At 50.2% G+C, this 19,149-nt stretch overlaps 1 protein-coding gene across 4 annotated transcripts in view; it reads right to left on the reverse strand.

The window, feature by feature from the left end:
- Positions 1 to 209: 209 nt before the first annotated feature.
- The window catches only part of Mlxipl (MLX interacting protein like), a 34,828-nt gene continuing 15,888 nt past the window's right edge, over positions 210 to 19,149 (reverse strand). Inside the window, exons 3-17 of one of the 4 annotated variants that reach the window (XM_032886920.1) lie at positions 17,692 to 17,774; positions 17,453 to 17,542; positions 17,034 to 17,078; positions 14,722 to 14,923; positions 14,553 to 14,633; positions 9,292 to 9,476; positions 4,721 to 5,273; positions 4,406 to 4,473; positions 4,174 to 4,330; positions 3,921 to 4,036; positions 3,712 to 3,831; positions 3,464 to 3,591; positions 2,973 to 3,096; positions 2,112 to 2,241; positions 210 to 884 (exon numbers count right to left, since the gene is read on the reverse strand). In XM_032886920.1, coding sequence (XP_032742811.1) covers positions 766 to 884; positions 2,112 to 2,241; positions 2,973 to 3,096; positions 3,464 to 3,591; positions 3,712 to 3,831; positions 3,921 to 4,036; positions 4,174 to 4,330; positions 4,406 to 4,473; positions 4,721 to 5,273; positions 9,292 to 9,476; positions 14,553 to 14,633; positions 14,722 to 14,923; positions 17,034 to 17,078; positions 17,453 to 17,542; positions 17,692 to 17,774 — 2,201 coding nt within the window. In that variant the 3' untranslated portion in view covers positions 210 to 765. Of the gene's footprint in view, positions 885 to 2,111; positions 2,242 to 2,972; positions 3,097 to 3,463; positions 3,632 to 3,711; positions 3,832 to 3,920; positions 4,037 to 4,173; positions 4,331 to 4,405; positions 4,474 to 4,720; positions 5,274 to 9,291; positions 9,477 to 14,552; positions 14,634 to 14,721; positions 14,924 to 17,033; positions 17,079 to 17,452; positions 17,543 to 17,691; positions 17,775 to 19,149 lie in introns of those variants that run through there. The other 3 variants (XM_032886921.1, XM_032886922.1, XM_032886923.1) reach the window with 3 other exon arrangements.

Here is a 19,149-nt window from a genome sequence, read left to right on the forward strand (position 1 = left end):
GGTCTATCCAGTAAGTTCCAGGACAGCCAGGGCTACACAGAGAAACCCTGTCTTAAAAAAAAAAAAAAAAAAAAAACCAAAAACAAAAATAACAGATCGAAAGTACACAAAGGTTATTTATGACCCACAGGGTCCTCTATAACGTCACCTTTCATTGCTGCCAGCTCTGCATCCCGCACTGAGACACACTGCCAGTCACACCAACACCCTTGCAAACGGTTTTTGCTTTTATTGATCAAGAACTTTTTTGTTATAAAATCCACATCCACACACACACATCTACATTCATGCAAGATGCCGGCTGTGCTCTGGCTACCCATTTCCCTGATCTCTCCTGGCATCAGACCTCAGTGGCCTCACCGAGGAAGCCACCCTGTAGCTCCCCATGTCACTAGTGCAGGGGCAAAGAGAAGGAATCTCCTGCTCTACCTCCCGGCTCAGGAACTAAGGGTTCTCCAAAGCGGGGAGTTGTGAGAAAACAGACTGACATCTCTCATCAGAGCCCCTGCTTAGCTCCCCAGTGCTGTAGCTGCTAATGCGTTTGGGGGTCCTCTGTTATTAATGGGAGGTCCAAAGATGGGGTACGAGTCACCAGGGATCACACCATTAGCAACAGTGCAAGGACAGAGCCAGGTTCTTCTCTATCCCCAAGGAGATGGTGAGTGGAACACCGGGAACCTTCCAGACCTGCCGGGAAAGGGCCAGCCAGGATCGAGAGGGACGTGTCCACAAGTTGTTCCTGGAGCTTGGAAACCTTCACCAGGGTTATAATGGTCTGCCCAGGGTACCCTCTGTGACTGCCCTTGTGGCTTGCTCAGGCACGAGGCTCGGGTCAGTCAGGATGCTGGTGGAAGTACTGAGCTGGCGAAGGGAATTCAGGACAGCTGGAAAAAGAGGGTGAGATGCTGTGGTGATTTGAAAACGCTTGGCCCAGGGAGTGGCACTATTAGGAGGTGTGACCTTGTTAGAAGAAGTGAGTCACTGAGGGGTGGGCTTTGAGACCCTCCTCTTAGCTGCCTGAGGACAGTGTTCCTGTGTTTCCTTTGGATGAAGATGGAGAACTCTCGGCTCCTCCAGTGCTACCCCTGCTTGGATGCAGCCATGGTTTCTATCCTGATGATAATGGACCGAACCTCTAAACCTGTAAGCCAGCCCCAGTTAAATGTTCTTTATGAGACTTAACCTTGGTCTTGGTGTCCCTTCCCAGCAATGGAAACCCTAACTAAGACAGATGTCTTGAAGGTTAGGGATGAGGTCCAGAACGTGGAGTAAATATTAGATAGCTAAACAAGTGGCCCTTCCCTAGGACCTTTTCCTTAGGTGATTTAGAGCCTGAAGGACCACTCAGGATAAGACATGGTGGGATAGCCTCAAACCCTAGGCTGTATTCAAGACAGACTATACTTGGAGACCAAACAGGCTGGGTTTGAACTCTCTGTTTTTCTTCCTTTTTTTTTTTTTTTTTTTTTTTTTCCGAGCTGGGGACCAACAGGGCCTTGCGCTTTGCTAGGCAAGCGCCTACCACTGAGCTAAATCCCAACCCCTGAACTCTCTGTTTTGGAAACCCACAAGTCCGTGTGTGTGTGTGTGTGTGTGTGTGTGTGTGTGTGTGTGTGTGTGTACATACGTGTATATGTGTGTGCTGCTGGAGATTGAACTCAGGATCTTATATATTATGATGTAAAAGCTGAGCCACACCCCAGCCCTCCAGCCCTTCACTGAGGGATTCTAGGCAGGGGCTCTACCACTGAGCCATGCCCCCAGCCCCTCACTGGGGGATTCTAGGCAGGTGCTCTACCACTGAGCCACTGAGCCCACACCCCAGCCCCTCACTGAGGGATTCTAGGCAGGGGCTCTACCACTGAGCCACGCCCCAAGCCCCTCACTGGAGGATTCTAGGCAGGGGCTCTACCACTGAGCCACACCCCCAGCCCCTCACTGGGGGATTCTAGGCAGGTGCTCTACCACTGAGTCATGCCCCCAGCCCCTCACTGGGGGATTCTAGGCAGGGTCTCTACCACTGAACCACACCCCCAGCCCCTCATTGGGGGATTCTAGGCAAGTGCTCTGCAAAGCCTCACAATTTAGTGGCAGGAAGGTGTCTCACTTACTTGGCCGGAGAGCAGGCAGGGAACAGTACTGGTCCAGCCATGCCAGTGAGGTCTGACGGAGGCTGTGCAAGCTTGCGGTAGACACCATCCCATTGAAGGACTCAAATAAAGGTCGGATGAGGATGCTGAACTGGATTTGGAGTCAAGGAGCACACGAATGGTCCAGACAGCATCCCACCACTTCACACAGAATTACAACACCTGACCCAAGCCAGGACCAAGAGAGGCCCGGCACTGTTGAACCATGGACCCTGTGGGGAGCCACTCTGTTTCCTCCCTCTCACCAAGGATTACCACTCATCTCTCTACCTCTCAGCCCCTCCCTTTAGTCCCTCCAGAGTCCTCATTCTGTATTAGTCTGTCCCATATCTCTAGGCTCAGTCAAGGACTGATGGCACAGACCCATAATCCCAGTCATGTAGGTGGCCAAGGAAGGAGTATCATGAGTTCAAGGCTAGCCAGGACAACTTAGTGAGACTTTGTCTCAAAATAGAAAGTTAAAAGAGGGCTGGGATGGAGCTCATGTTTGATCTATAGTATGGGAAAACAAACACAACTTAACCCTGAATCCAGAGATGAGTGGATTCCTTGCCTTCTCAAAAGACTCAAAGGACTTAAGACTTTAGATCCTTCTAGACCGCCTTCAGTGACATTCCCAACCTCCTCCTCCTACTCTTGCTCCCCCTCTGCTACTAGATTGCCTCGAAATCTTGCAATCCCAGGGCCTGACAGTAGAGGGCAGAACCAAAGCCCATTCCCTGGGGCTCTACAGCTCAGCCTATGGACTGAGACCCAGCGTGGACCCGACTGTAACAACAGCAGCCACCACTGTCCTCAGGCCATTAGTCCAAATAAGGATACTACCCAGAACTTCCAGTTGTGCAGCGTGCGGGTCCGGACATAGTCATCAAACATGTCCCGCATCTGGTCAAAGCGCTGATGTGTGATGGGCACCCCGGTGGCCGGTAGCTGCTGCTGGCACAAGCTAGCAATGGAGAAGAGTCGCACACAGTTCAGGGAATGTGGACACATCTCCTTTACCCTAGCCCCTGAATACTTTTGCTGCTGTTTTGTTTTTTAAGGTGCTGGGGATGAAACCCAGTTCTTGCATATGCTATGTAAGCACCCTAGGACAAACCGTATTTGGAGCTCCTCAGTGGAGGATTTTAGGCTCCATCATCAAGCCACGCCCCCAAGCCCTTACTAGCAGATATTTAAGAAAGCACTCTATCGCTGGCCCACGCCCCCAGGCCTTCACTGAAGTATTCTAGGCCCGTGCGGTACCTCAGAGTCACATCTCTAACCCTTCTAACCCCCTATAGGTTTCTAGGCTGGGCTTCACCCCAGCTTACTTGATGGCAGCGTTGAGCTCCTCTATTTCATCCCGCAGTTGCTGCGCTTCCTCCTGCATGGCCGCCCGCTCCTGCTGTAGCATCAGGATGTACTCCGCCGTCTTCTGAAGCGTGGTTGCTTTGCTCACCTGCGAGCGCCACCAATGTGGGCCTCTGTGCTGGCAGGCCCTGGGATCTGGTGTTGGGTGTTGGTCCAAGGAGGGGCTCCATGACACTAAGGGAGTGTGCCTTTCTGGCTAGGGGCTCACCTTGAGGCTGGGCTGGGCACTGAGCGTGCTGACAAGTCCGTGCAGAGTGTCAAATCCTAGCTTAATATTGAAACGCCTCTTCTGCTCCGCGGAGATGTGTGTGATTCGCCGGTTCTCCATCTTAGGAAGCAGAAAGTTCGTTCGGGTGAGGCTAAGTAGGAGGGCTGGGGGACGGAGGGGAAGCCTATTGCGTCTTGTGGGGTACATACCTTGTTGTTGTCTACACGACCCCGGCTTAGGACAGTTTGAGGGGGAGACAGGTGGACACTCAGTGCCCCCGGGGGTTGAATGGAGTTGAGATCCCCTGATAGTCGCCGCTCACTGCCTGTGGCATGGACAGACCCACAGACAGACCGACACACAAAGGAGAAAGTCCCCTTACCCTGACCCCACTCAGAGCCCCCTTCATCCTTCCCCTCCCTCCATCCCCTAAGACCCACAATCCCTCTCGCTCCTATTTACCGCTGGATGCTGGAGGTGAGAGCCGCTCTGCTTTGGGGACAACCAGGGACCTGGGAGGAGCCAATGTGGCAGGGCCTGGAGGTGGCCTAGGTGGTGTAGGGGCTGGGATTGGGGGGTAAAATGCACGGACACGGGGGATTTCAGGGACTGCATCCTGCTGGGATGGAGAAGGACAGAGAGTTGGAGTAAAGGTCCTAGACTGACCCTTACCTCCCAGTGCCCACCATCTTACCGGGGACTCTGGAGGCCGGAGGAGGGTGCTGGGCACAGTGGAAGGTTCCAGTACTTGTTCAGGCTTGGCTGGGTACAGGCAGGACTATGAGGACCACTAGACTGGCTTGATCAAGTCCATCACCAACTAAGACCCCTTCTTGTTCCCCAGCAGCCCACACACCCCTACCAGACATGGTTCATATCCCTAATATCATTCCACCTTCTCCGTTCCCCAAGACCATCCTGAAACCCTAGCCCTCTGCCCTTAAAGCTTTGCCCCTCCATCCCAAGTCACTCCCTCCCCGTATCCCATCAATTTGCCTCTCCCCCTCACCTGCCCTGAGCAGCTGTGTAAGGCAGGGGTTATTGTCTCTGGCAGTAGCAGTGGCCGTGAGGCTGGCAGTGGCAGAGGTCAAGGTGGGTGGACTGGCTTTTCGTCCCCCAGGAGGTGGAGAGCAGGGCTTGCATCTGGGCTGCACACCCTGAGGCACCGTGAAGTGAGGCCCAAAGACGGGATCCAGGTACCCATGGGGCAGATGATCTACGGGGAAAGGGGCAGGGCCAGGGCCAGGGCCAGGCTGTGGCGTGGGAACAAAGGTTGTGGGTGCAGGAAGTGTAGACACTCCTGGAGCGGGAGGGACTGCGGTGAAGGGGAACCTTGCAGAGAAGAGAGGCTCTTCTGACAACAAAGCAGGAGGTGGAGCCATTGTGGGGAAGGGAGACGGAGTGCAGGGCTCTAAGCCATGCACCTTGACAGGGCCGGGGTACGGAAGGAGAGGAGTCGGTACAGGAGCAGGTGGGATCTTGGTCTTCAGGTCTTCAGGAAGAAGGAATTCAGAGCTCGGAAAGGTGCTGGGATCCAAGGGTCCAGAGCAGCTGCTTCGAGCCTAGGTGACAGGAAGGGAGACAGGATGGTACTCAGAGAGCAGGGGAAGGAGCCGCCTTCTTCCAACCACCAGGAAGCCTCTCTCCTGGCTATGCATTGGACTGGGTATGGAGGAGAATTGATCCAAGTATGTGCTATGTGCATACACATGCATACACATATGCACATATGCACATTACTACCTAATGAGCAATCGTAGCCTAGAAGAACCCTTATGCACAAATTAGGCATGGCACAGAGCATCATCTTATAGATGATATGTGGTCCATTTACCCACCAAATAATCTGTCCAATACAGCTACTAATGTAGTCTTCCTTTATCCATCCAGCCATCCATCAATCCATCCACTAGTTATCCACCATTTATCTTTCCATATATCTATTCTTTATCCAGAAAAACACTAACTCAGTCACCATTCCTCCCATTCTTTCATTCTTTATTCATCTATGCATCCCACCATCCTCCTACCCCTCCATCCATCCATCCATTCATCCATCCATCCACCTACCCACTCATCAATCTATCCACCCATTCATCCATCCATCTACATGCTCAGCCCCACTGACTGACCCATTAATCTATGTATTATCTATCCACCCACCTGCTCATCCATCCATCCATCTGTTCGTCCATCAATCCAACTGTCCATCCACCCATCCACCCACCCATCCATCCATCCATCTGTCCATTCATCAATCCACCCACCCAGCTGTCCATCTATCCATCCATCATCCATCCATCCATCCATCCATCCATCCATCCATCCATCCATCATCCATCCATCCATCCATCCATCCATCCATCCATCCATCCACCTGTCTGTCCATCCATCTTTTGCACCTGTTTACCCAACCTATTCTCTCCTCTATGAACTCCCCCAACTCTCTACTTCAGCCCTCATCTGGAACGGCTAATCTGGATTGTCAATTTGATAGGACTGAGGAATGTGTAGGAGCTGGGGGAGCCATACTGGTGCTCCTCTGAGGACATTTCCAGAGGGGATAGTCTAAGAGGGTGGGCACGCTGATTAAATTCCATTGTGCATAATTTAGTTAAGAAATGGGGGGTGGGGAGGGTTGGGGATTTAGCTCAGTGGTAGAGCGCTTGCCTAGGAAGCGCAAGGCCCTGGGTTCGGTCCCCAGCTCCGAAAAAAAAGAAAAGAAAAAAAAAAAAAGAAATGGGTAGGGTGGGGGCTGGAGAGATGGCTCAGCCTTTAGGAGCACTGACTGTTCTTCCAGAGGTCCTGAGTTCAAATCCCACCAACCACATAGTAGCTCACAACCCTCGGTAATGGGATCTGATATATAATCTTAAAAAAAAGAAAAAAGAGGGGGCTGGAGAGATGGCTCAGTGGTTAAGAGCACTGATTGCTCTCCCAGAGGTCCTGAGTTCGATTCCCAGCAACCACATGGTGGCTCACAACTATCTGTAAGGAGATCCGATGCCCTCTTCTGGTGTATCTGAAGACAGCTACAGTGTACTTATATATAATAAATGAATAAATCTTTAAAAAAAAAATGGGTAGGGCATTAGTGGACACATCAAGAAGTATGTCTCTGAGGGTGTTTCCAGAGAGGGTTAATTGAGAGAAAAGATTCACCCTGGGTGTGGGCAGAACCATTCCATGGGGGAGGAACCCAGACTGATTAGAAAGTGGGCCAGCATGATGGCTCAGAAACTTAAAACTCTTGGCCACCAAGCTTGATGGGTTGAGTTTGATCACAGGCACTCACATAGGGGAAAGGAGAGAACCAACTCCTGAAGGTTATTCTCTGACCTCCACATGGGTGCCCCCGTACACACACATGTGAACACACATAAAATAAATTTTAAAAAATGTAAGTATGGGGACTGGTAAGGTGGCTCAGTGGGTAGAACACTTACCACCAAGCCTTGACTTGAGTTCAGTGTCTGATCTACACATACACACCATGACATGCATGCCTGTGTACACACACACACACACACACACACACACACACACACACACACACACACACACACACTGTTGTTGACATCATCATCATCATCATCATCATCATCATCATCATCATCATCAAGTGAAAATAAGCAAGCAGGCCAGGTACCAGCCTTCTCTCCTCTGCCCCCTGACCCCATGTGAGCAGCTGCCTTCTCCACTGTATCCTTCAGACCATGATCCAAAAGAAACCTCTCTGTAAGTTGCTTAAGCCAGGTATCTTGTCACAGCAAGGAGAGAAGTAACTAATATGGGGGAGATATGCCATGAATGCTCAGTCTAAGGATCCAAATGGAATAGTTGGAGGGTACTCTCCCCACCCCAACCTCTCCATCTTTCCTTCTTAGCTGTGTTACAGCTCCTCCCCCAGGATAGACTAGAACCTCTGAAGCCATAGCAGAGTAACTCCTTCCCTGGGGTTATTTCCCTAGGTGTGGCTCAGTGATGAGAGACTGGCTATGGCTCCAGTTGACTGGCCAGGTGAGCTGTTTACCAAGAGATCCAACCATCTGAACTCTATCCTCCCATCTGTCCATTCATACTCTGTCTATTCACCAACCAGGATGGAACAAATCGCTCATCCATTCACAAAGCCGTGCACCACTAGTTCATTCATCAGCTCTAAACCAGCCCACTCTACTTTACATTCACTTACCCACAGATGCGCACACCATTGTCTACAATAATCTTTCCATTTACTGCTGCCTAAGTCTCTCTGTATTCTCATTCATTCACTTACTGGGCAACTATGTATTGAATGATACTCGGTGTGGAAACGGGTAGGAACAGAGAATGCAGTGGTGACCAAGACAACCCTTCCTGCACATAGCTGTCGAATAGAGGAGAGAGACCTCTCAAAATCAACTACGAAAGCACCAAAAAGCTCAATGATAGGAGGAAAAGACATTGTGGTGGTTAGGTTTACTTGTCAAAATGACAACCTAGAACCAAGAATTCTCATAGGAGGGGCTGGAGAGATGGCTCAGTGGTTAAGAGCACTGACTGCTCTTCCAGAGGTCCTGAGTTCAAATCTCAGTAACCACATGGTGGCTCACAACCATCTGTAATGAGATCTGATGCCCTCTTCTGGTGTGTCTGAAGACAGCTACAGTGTGCTTCTACATAATTACATAATAAATATTTTAAAAAAAAAAGAATTCTCATAGGAAGAGTATCAGCAAGGAACTGCCAACACTGGGTTGGCCCATAGGCATGTCTATTGGGGATTGTCTTAATTGTCAGAGTCAAGTGATATGGAAAGACCCAGCCCACTGTAGGTGGCACCATCCCCTAGGCAGAGGATCCCGAACTGTGTAAGAATAGAGACATGGAGCTGAACATAAGTAAGGGAGTAGATGAGCGTGCATGCAATCATTTCTCTGTTCCTGACTGTAGACGTGGTGTGATCGCTGAGGTTCCTGCCTTATCTGCCCCACAAAGGTAGGCTGTAACCTGGGGTTGCAAGTCAACATAAATCCCTTTCTCTCCCTAAGTTGCTTTTGCCTTGGGGTATTTTAGTCCAACAACAGAAATGAAACCAGAACAGACGCTTAACAGTGGAAAGGAAATGACTTCTGAATTGATGCCAACTCACGGTTGTCTAAACACGCACCCATCCCGTTTCCACGCACACATTCCTGGTCCTCCCCATCTGGCTTGTCCTTTTTCTGGCTTGCCACTCACCAAGACGTGGAATACTAGGCAGCTATGCATGGTGTACGCCTTTAATGGCTGCACTCAGGAGGCAGAGGCAGGTTGATCTGTATGAATTCAAGGCCATCTAGAGCCCCGAGACTCTGTCTCAAAAACAAAAAAAGAACTAAAAACTTTCGTCTGGGTCGTGCCCTGTTCTGTGTCTTCTGCCATCTGCTGTCCCCCTACACCCCTCTCTCATTCAGTTCATGCAATTCTGCTTTATGGGGTTTTCAAGGTCTTTGCCTGGTTAGCCTAGTAAATGCCTGGCTATCTCCTGGCCCCAGGTGAGCCAGGGCTCTTACATGCTCAGGGCTGACTGGGCAGAGCAGGATAAGATAAGCTCACCTGGAGACGTGTATTCCCTGAGAGAGGGGTCATCCCCGAGGAGGAGGAAGCGGAGGCTGGAGATGGCATCTCTGGGCCCAGGATCCCACCGCTGAAGAGGGAGTCAGCCATGGGGCCAAAGCTGGGGGGCTCCGGGAAGTTTGAAGATGTGGGCGTCTGAGGGGGGCGATAATTGGTGAAGAAATCTGTAATTGGGACACAGAGGGTAGCGAATGGCATTAAGAACTAGAATGGGCGGATAGACACAGTCCCCACAGTGGAGAGGTCCGATAGGGACCAGGAGAGGTGGAAGGCTTCTACAAGAGATGGTGAAACAGTTTTTGTCACACTCAGGGGAAGCTGAGGTAGAGACAAGTAGGATGGACCTGGGGAAGATGGTGGGGTCTGGGAGTAAGTGGGCGGGGACCCCAGGAAGCTGCTCACCCACGGAGTCCCACTGCTAGATCACTTCCCCTCCCCGTGTCTGCTCCCCTTTTTAGCCCTGTTGGCATTCTAGAAAGAAGGGGTCACAGAGAGGCCCTGGGAAGGAAAGAGGTGGGGTACAGGGGAGTTGCCCCAATGCGTCAGGGATGAATCAAGGGTGAACAGGTTCATGAGGTCAGTAGGTCAGGGAGAGGGTAGACTCGCTGAAAGATCAGTAAACTGAAACTGCGTGGAGCGCGGAGCGAAGTCGTGGCTGACATTTGGGGAACACAGACTCAGAGTCGGGGTGACAGAGAGTGACAGAGAGCCAGGAACCCTGAAAAGTTTGTGGAGAGGCAGGCTAGGCAGCCACATTGTTTAGGGTTGTGAGTTGTGTAAGTTCTGGGCTATTCTGGTTTTGGGAAGCAAGCCACTCATGGCCTAACCACATCCCGGGCTGGGGCGACACCCGCCTACCCTCTCCCTTCCGGGCACCTTTCTCTGACCCTAAGCAGCCTGTGTGATATGCCCAAGGCCTCCTGGGCCAGTCAGAGCAGACCCCATCACAGTAGACCTCACAGAGTTTGGTGGGCTGAAACCTTCCCTCCAGTATCCCCAGCCAGGAGAGACCTTTCTGACATAAACCACTTCTTTTTTTTTTTCTTTTTTTTCGGAGCTGGGGACCAAACCCAAGGCCTTGCGCTTGCTAGGCAAGCGCTCTACCACTGAGCTAAATCCCCAACCCCATAAACCACTTTTTTTTTTTTTTTTTCTTTTTTTTTTTTTCTTTTTTTTTCGGAGCTGGGGACCGAACCCAGGGCCTTGCGCTTGCTAGGCAAGCGCTCTACCACTGAGCTAAATCCCCAACCCAAAATTTTTTTTTATATAATTTTTTTTAAGATTTATTAATTTTTTATTATATATAAGTACACTGTCACTGTCTTCAGACACACCAGAAGAGGGCATCAGATCTCTTTACAGATGGTTGTGAGCCACCATGTGGTTGCTGGGAATTGAACTCATGACCTCTGGAAGAGCAGTCGGGTGCTCTTAACCGCTGAGCCATCTCTCCAGCCCCCATAAACCACTTCTTAACACCAAGTTAGTTAGGGAAGGTCACAGGGTCAGGGTATGTATGCCTATATGGTGTGTATATATATGTCTATACATATGTTGAGAATGTATACAGGAGTACAGTAGGTGTATATATGTATGTGCATGTGTATACCCATGTGTGAAAGTGGGTACATATATAAAAATGTGCATATATGTATATATACATGGATATGATATGTACGTGTGTATATACACATATGTATATATATAGGCCTCTGAAAATGTGGGTAAGCATATGTAGGGTATATGTGTGTATGTTGTCAAGTCTGTTCATGTGTGTGTCCATGTTTGTATATGTGTGCATAAACTGTGTGCAGTGGTGTGTGTGTATGAATATGTATATGTATGTGAACGTGCATATGTGTTTATGTGTGGCATGTGTGAATGTGTGTGTGTGTGTGTGTGTGTGTGTGTGTTTGTCTTAGGTGGTTCTGCCTGACCAGAAGACCAAACAGGTTCTGAGTACCAGTATACAGTGACACGAGGCTTCTGTCTACTTCTCTGGGTGTCTGTCCCTCGGATGTGACTGAACACACCTGGCAAGCCCACCTCTCTCCCATTATCAGAAGTAGTTTGACACTGTCCTCTGTCCCCACTTTTTACAAAGGGATCTGGGGAGGAACCAGAAAGGGGCCGCCAGAGTTCCATCCCTCTCGGTCCTTGTCAGTAAACCCTTTGGGGCCCAGGATTAGAGCATAGGCCTACGGCAAACCAACCCATCACGTCAGAGCCTTGAGCTACTCCTTTACTGTGAGCTGTCCACACCTGTTTCCAGCAGCCTCCAGAGATCTCCTTCTCCCAGCCTCCTATCAAACCCCAGTCTTCCTCTAGCCTGGTCCCCACACAGACCACCCACAATCTCTGCCCCTGAACCTTCTCTCCCCAAATCTTCTGCCTCTGTAGAATTGTGTGCTTTCAACAGGGTTTCCAGAAAGACAAAATGGAAACCCTGGTAGCTCAAGGCTCTCCCAGAGCATGGCCAGCTTGAGAGGGTCATTGTAACCAACTGTTCTGGGAGAGCCATGCTTGCCCCCAATCAGCTGCCACCTAGAATTGATTGACAAGTTACTGCAAACTCCAACCCAACTATGTTTTACCCAGAGTCTGAGTGAACACAGTTGAGCTCCTACCTGTGGTAGGGGTCTGTGGGCCAAAAGGGAGCTGCTCTCCTTGGGGGCAAGTCTGCTTCCAGGGCACTGCCATCAACACTTCTGCCCCTGGCAGACCCCACCCTCCAGGGCTATGACCAGGGAGGTGGGGATGGGGGTGGTTCCTCATTCCCTAGTACCCGCCCCATAGGCCTCACCTCTTGAATGACAGGCCCAGGACCCTGTAGGGAAGAAGCTGGGAGGGGGTATGTCACTCAAATGAAGCTTCACTCTCAAAGACTATCTTTTCAGGCTTGGGTGAGATATCCTGATATCTTCCTGAGCCCCAACCTTTGGGGAGCTTTTAAGGCCCCCAAATACATCCCTGTGAGAAGCAGCGAGCAAGAAATACACACAGTGCTGGGTGGTGGTGGTGACGAACGCACTTAGGCAGAGGCAGAGAGGCAGTCGGATCTCTGTGAGTTCCTGGAGTGAGTTCCAGGACAGCCAAGGCTACACAAAGAAATCCTGTCTCAAAGCAAAGCAAAGCAAAACAAAATAAAAACCAAAAAACCCTAAACACTGAAAAATAATAAAAATTAAAAAAAGAAAGAAAGAAAGAGAAATGCATGCAAGCAAGACAACAGTGTGGGGAAGGAAGACCCTACGGGAAAGCAGGAAGCAAGTCGTATTATGACTCACACTTGGAATCCAGACACCCAGGAGACTGAGACAGAAGGAGCCAGCCTGGGCTACCTAGTGACACTATCTCAAGTAAGAAGAGTCTGTGTGTTGGGGTGCGGGGAGAAGAATGGATGGAGAGTAGGGGAGGGAAAGGGAGAGAGCACACTCTAGGCATGGTGCTACACACTTCTAATCCTCTAGTCCCAGTACTTAGGAGAATCAGTGTTCAGGGCAGCTTATCTACACAGCAAGTTCAAGACCAGCCTGGCCTGGCTAAGGCTCAGACCCTTGTTACCTAGTTAGCTTTAACTGTCAAGTTGGTGATTTCCTAGGATAACCTGAGGAGGAGACAGAATTGATGGATTGCTTAGGTCAGACTGGTGAGTTGTCTTGTCTGTTGGGGGTTATCTTGATCGTTAATCGATGTAGGAGGTAGCTAAGTGTGTTGGCTCCTTTTATGACTGCTTGATACAAGCTAGAATCATCTGAGAGGCGGGAGCTTCAGCTGAGAGGATGCTTCCATAAGATCAGGCTGCAGGCAGCCTGTAAAGCACTTTGTTAATTGGTGATTGATGGCGAAGGGCCCAGCCCACCATGGGTGGTGCCATTCCTAGGCTGGTGGTCCTGGGTTCTATTAAAAAGCAGGCTGAACAAGCCAAGGGAAGCAAGCCAGTAAGCAGCACCCTTCCATGGCCTCTGCACCAGCCCCTGCTTCCAGTTTCCCGTCCTGACTTCCTCCATTGATGGGCTATGATATGGAAGTATAAGTTGAATTAACCCCTTCCTCCCCAAGTTGCTGTTGGTCATGGTGTTTCATCACAACAGTAGGAGCCCTGACTAGGACACTAGTCATGAGTCCTCGAATGGGCTAGAAAGCAGCATTCTTCATTCTTCCAAGGTTCCTGCCCTGACTTCCCTCAGTGACAGACTGTAACCTTTAAGGTGAGATAAACCCTTTCCTTCCTTTGGTCAGAGCATTTGTCACAGAAACAGAAAGGAAAACATCCCGTCTCAAAAGAAAAGAAAGGGGAGAGAGAGGAGAGGAGAGAGAGAGGAGGGGGCAGGGAGAGAGAGAGAGAGAGAGAGAGAGAGAGAGAGAGAGAGAGAGGAGAGGGAGAGAGAGAGAGAGAGAGAGAGAGAGAGAGAGAGAGAGAGAGAGAGAGAGAGAGAGAGAGAAAAGGATTCATATTGACTGGGTGTCAGGGTATCTGGAAACACCCGGACACATCAGAAACACAGTAACCCAAGAAAAGAGAAGTCTGAGAAAAATCTGCCACTTTGCAAAACACTTAAAAAACAAAACAAGGGGTTGGGGATTTGGCTCAGTGGTAGAGCGCTTGCTACCAAGGCCCTGGGTTCTGTCCCCAGCTCCGAAAAAAAGAATAGAAAAAAAAACAAAACAAAAACAAAACACCACCACCAACAAAAAACCCTTGAAGCTAAACTGGGTGTATCACGCATGCCTTTAATTCTGGCATTTGGGAGACAAAAGTAGGCAAATCTCTGTGAGTTTGAGGCCAGCCTGGTCTACACAGTGAGTTCCAGAACTATATACTGAGACCCCGTCTCAAAAATAGACAAGAGGTTCGACACCTTGAATTCTCTTGTCAGTCGCAGTGGCTTACGAAGTGTTTGGGATTGAACCCAAGGATTCTCTCATCCCAGACCAAAAAGGATGTGTGGTAGAGCACCCACCTAGAATCCCCCAGTGAGGAGCTGGGGGCGTGGCTCAGTGGTAGAGCCCCTGCCTAGAATCCCCCAGTGAGAGGCTGGGGGCGTGGCTCAGTGGTAGAGCACCTGCCTTCTAGGCACAAGGCCTTGAATTCCAACTAACTCGCTCCCCCTCCATCTCAAGTTAAAGTACCATTCATTCTCCCACTGGCATAAAGCCTTACAGTCTCCTAGAGTTTTTCCCTAACCTGACCCCTTCTTTTGAGTCTGCCCTACCTGGGGAGGAAGGACCTGTCCCACCTGATATCTCCATGAAGTCATCCAGGCTGGGCTGCAGCGGCGTCAGGTCTGGCTGGATCATGTCAGCATTGCCAACATAAGCTGGAGGGACAGTGGTGAGGTTGGAAGCTGCAGGCTGGGAAGACATTTCAGTCTTCTCCCCCCTTACTCCCCCCAATTCACTGCTCACCGTCTTCTGAGGGCAGCTGCAGGGACGAGGGGCTGGGCTGTGTCATGGTGAAGAGTGTGTCGGAGATATCGGACAAGAAGCAGTCCAGGTCGAGAAGCTGCCGGCCCCCAGGCTCCTCCTCGGAGCCCCCAAGCAGCACAGGCACCACGCTGGAGAAGAGCTGTTCGCACCATCTCTCTGGTGGCGGCCACCCACCTTCCACCTGGCAGGACAGAGAGGTCACCGCCCTGGTCGTCCATGTTACCCCTTGCCTGGAGATGAAGGTTCCCCACCCCAGCTAGAAAGCCTCTCTAAAGACACACCACCTGTCTTTTCCTGGTTCTCTGTCTAGAAGGCCAAGGTGCCAAGGTCATCCTATTGGCCTCTAATGACTCCCTTTATGAAGCAGAGGAAGACCCCCAAAAGTCTTTCTTATTCTCTATGTTATTATAGTCTGTTTTTTCTTTTTTTCTTTTTTTTCAATTTTTTTTTTTTTTTTTTTGTCGGAGCTGAGCTGAGGACCGAACCCAGGGCCTTGCGCTTAGCTAGGCAAGCGCTCTACCACTGAGCCAAATCCCCAACCCCCAGTCAGTGCTCTTAACCGCTGAGCCATCTCTCCAGCCCGGCTTTTCTTTTTCTTTCTTTCTCTCTCTCTTTTTTTCTTACTATTTTATTTATTTATTTTATATGACAAGTACACTGTGGCTGTCTTCAGACACACCAGAAGAGGGCATCGGATCCCATTACAGATGGTTGTGAGCCACCATGTGGTTGCTGGGAATTGAACTCAGGACCTTTGGAAGAGCAGACAGTGCTCTTAACAGCTGAGCCATCTCTCCAAGCGTTCTCTCTCTCTCTCTCTCTCTCTCTCTCTCTCTCTCTCTCTCTCTCTCTCTTTTTGATAAAGAGTTTCACTATATAACACTTGGTGGTCAGGAAATCATTATGTAGACCAGGCTGACCAGGCTGGCTTCAATTCACAAAGACCCAGCTGCCTCTGCCTTCCAAGTTTTAGGATTAAAAACATGCATTGGTGTAGGTGGTGGTGGTGGCGGCAGTGGCAGTAACAGTCTGAGCATGCACATCTTTAATCCCAGCACTCAGGAGGCAGAGGCAGGTGGATCTCAGAGTTTGAGGTCAGCCTGGTCTACAGAGTGAGTTCCAGGATAGCCAGGGCTACACAGAAAGATCCTGTCTCCAAAAATAACCAAACAGGGCTGGAGAGATGACTCAGCAGTTAAGAGCACTGACTGCTCTTCCAGGGGTCCTGAGTTCAGTTCCCAGCAACCACATGGTGGCTCACAACCATTTGTAATGGGATCCAGTGGCCTCTTCTGGTGTGTCTGAGGACAGTGACAGTGTACTTACATACAATAAATAAATAAATCTTAAAAAAAAAAAGAACACCATCAAATCTTCAATTTTTTTTGAGGTAGGGTTTCATGTAGCCCAGGCTGGCCTGGCTTCCAGAGGATACCTGTGATCTTACTACCTCTACCTCCTTTTGTGGTAGCATTGCTGATCTGCACCATCAAGCCAAGTTTTGCTCTTGAAGACAGGGTTCCCAAGCTTGCCTCAAACTTCCTGAGCTGCCCTGAAATTTGAAATCCACTACTTGCTTTCTTTTCTTTTTCATTTTTTTAAAAAAGATTTCCTTATTTATTATACATGAGTATGCTGTAGCTGTCTTCAGACACACCAGAAGAGGGCATCAGATCTCATTACAGATGGTTGTGAGCCACCATGTGGTTGCTGGGATTTGAACTCAGGACCTCTGGGAGAGCACTCAGTGCTCTTAACCACTGAGCCATCTTTCCAGGCCCCTGCTTGCTTTTCTTAAGACAAGGAGGTCTCGGGGCTGGAGAGATGGCTCAGTGGTTAAGAGCTCCGACTGCTCTTCCAGAGGTCCTGAGTTCAATTCCCAACAACCACATGGTGGCTCACAATCATCTGTAATGGGATCCGAAACCTTCTTCTGGTGTGTCTGAAGACAGCTACAGTGTACTCACCCTACAGTGTACTCACATACGTAAAATAAATAAAAATTAAAAAAAAAAAAGACAAGGAGGTCTCTGCCCACACTGGCACTAGAGTCATTATTCAACGCAGACTGGCCTGGAACTCACCGCCACCCTCCTGCCTCACGAACTGGATCTTCTCCAAAAGAGAAAGTTGCAGAGATCGCCCACACCCATCTTAGAGACCACTCCCATTTTCCTGACACCCCAGTCACCTTGTCCAGACCCTGCCCTCGGTTAGCCAGGAGACATTTTCCATTCTCCAGTTTCCACCTTCCTAGGTGCCCTTCCCTGCTAGACTTACTGAACACTCACCTGCTTGGGAGCCAGGAAATCCCCTTCCCTGCTGGACTTACGGAGCTATGGAGACACAAAGTTGTACACTGGATCCTCTGTCCTCAGAGTCAGCCACCCCACCCCTCATTGGACCGCCCGTTTTTCTAAGGCTCCGCCCCTTTCCACCACCCAGGGGAGGGGCGTGGTTTGGGGGCCTGGGAAACCCTGTGGAGCTACAAGGCTGGGACTAATGGAGGCGGTACAAAGGTATGGGTTAGAGGGGGTCGTGCATCCCCTCCAGAGTTCTTTTTTTTTTTTCTTTTTTTTTGGGGCTGGGGACCGAACCCAGGGCCTTGCGCTTGCTAGGCAAGCGCTCTACCACTGAGCTAAATCCCCAACCCCCCCTCCAGAGTTCTTATGACCCAAGGTGACACTCTGCCCGTGCCAGTCCCACTGACCCGCTTCTTGTAGTAGATTCTCCACTTGTGGTATTCGCGCATCACCACCTCGATGCGCCGCTTCCAGTAATTACCCTCCAAGACAACAGCCTGAGGAAGGGCAGGTGTCGGGGCTCAGTGCTAAGGGTGACACCCTAGATGGTAGATCTCCCCATACCCCATCTCACGCCCAATCCCCACCGCTGGAGGGAACCTCTGGGTGGATAAGTAGGTAAGTGGGCAGCCCATTCTCCAGCTACCTCAGGTTTCCGGTGCTCATCTGCTTCTGACCCCTGCAGAGGAGTTACGAAGCCACATACTGGGCTCTTCCTCCGTTGCACATCTGAGGGAAGAAGGCCAGGTCAGAGGCACCCAGACCTCTCATCCTCCAACCCAGGAGACTGGAAGTCAATGCCACACTTTATAATCCTGCCTGACACTTATCTTTTTTTCAGACATTGGCTCTTTGCCGGTCTCAATAGGCAGCTAAAAAACGGGGTCGAGCCACTGATCCTTCTGCCTCAACCTCCCAAGAGCACTGCCATGTCCATTTTATGCAGTGATGGTGAAGGAACCCAGGGCTTCCTGCATGCTAGAAACATTACCCACTGAGCCACCTCTCCCTCCCTGCCTCCACCTATCTCTCTCTATAAGCTCTACTACTGAGTCACACCTCAATCTCTCTCTGGGAGAGCCCAGGCACTAAGCCACACCCCATCCTCAATGGATGGTTCTGAGGAAGTGTATAGAGGAGATACACCACCGAGCCTTGTGTAAATTATTTTCTTTTTTTTTTTTTTTTTGGTTCTTTTTTTCGGAGCTGGGGACCGAACCCAGGGCCTTGCGCTTCCTAGGTAAGCGCTCTACCACTGAGCTAAATCCCCACCCCCGTAAATTATTTTCTATTTGCTATTTATTATAGTTGGGCTAGCCTGGAACCACTATGTAGCCTAGCCTTGCCCTAGAACTTTATTTATTTAATATTTATATATGTATGTTGTCCGCACACACACATCTACACACCAGACCCCGTTAGATATGGTTATGATGTGGGTGCTGGGAATTGAACTCAGAAACCTCTGAAAGAGAAGTGAGTGGTCTTCATCACTAAGTCATCTCAAACCGCCCCCTGGCCACCCCTCCCCCAACGCCTTGCTTTAGCTCCGGGTTCTTTAATGATCCCCACAATTTTCCTCTTCCTTTTGTTACTCTAAGAAATGGCCATCTTACTCTTCTCATGCTTCGGTTCTACGAGTATCACGTGTGCTCACCCCTCTCATCCCATCTTCAGCACTGGAAACTCAGTATCTCTCCAGAAGGCCCAACTCCATCCCCTGTCCCCCCACCCGTACAGCACCCACCTCCTCCACAAGCCCCAGGAGCCCTCTCCTTGATCTGCCTCCTGGCGGCTCTGTGCTGCTTCTTGAATTGCAAATATTCCAAAGTTTGCAAAACTTCCTTGCCAGCTCTCTGCGCTCCAAGTCCAACCATGTTAATTCAACAGGATCCGTGACAGTTCATCCACTGTCCCCTCCTCTCCATCCTTTCTCACGTGTCCCCTAGCTGAGCCATTCCTTGCACGGACCTCCCTGACTCAAGCCTCAACGCACACAGTTCATCATTACCGCTGCTATAGCTCTAAAACACACCGTAGCTCCACAGTCTCCAGGGTCGGGAACACACCCCTCAGACTCAGCTTGGTTTCCAAATTCCTCCTC

The sequence above is a fragment of the Rattus rattus genome, chromosome 16 (assembly GCF_011064425.1).
Source record: "Rattus rattus isolate New Zealand chromosome 16, Rrattus_CSIRO_v1, whole genome shotgun sequence".
Taxonomy (NCBI): domain Eukaryota; kingdom Metazoa; phylum Chordata; class Mammalia; order Rodentia; family Muridae; genus Rattus; species Rattus rattus.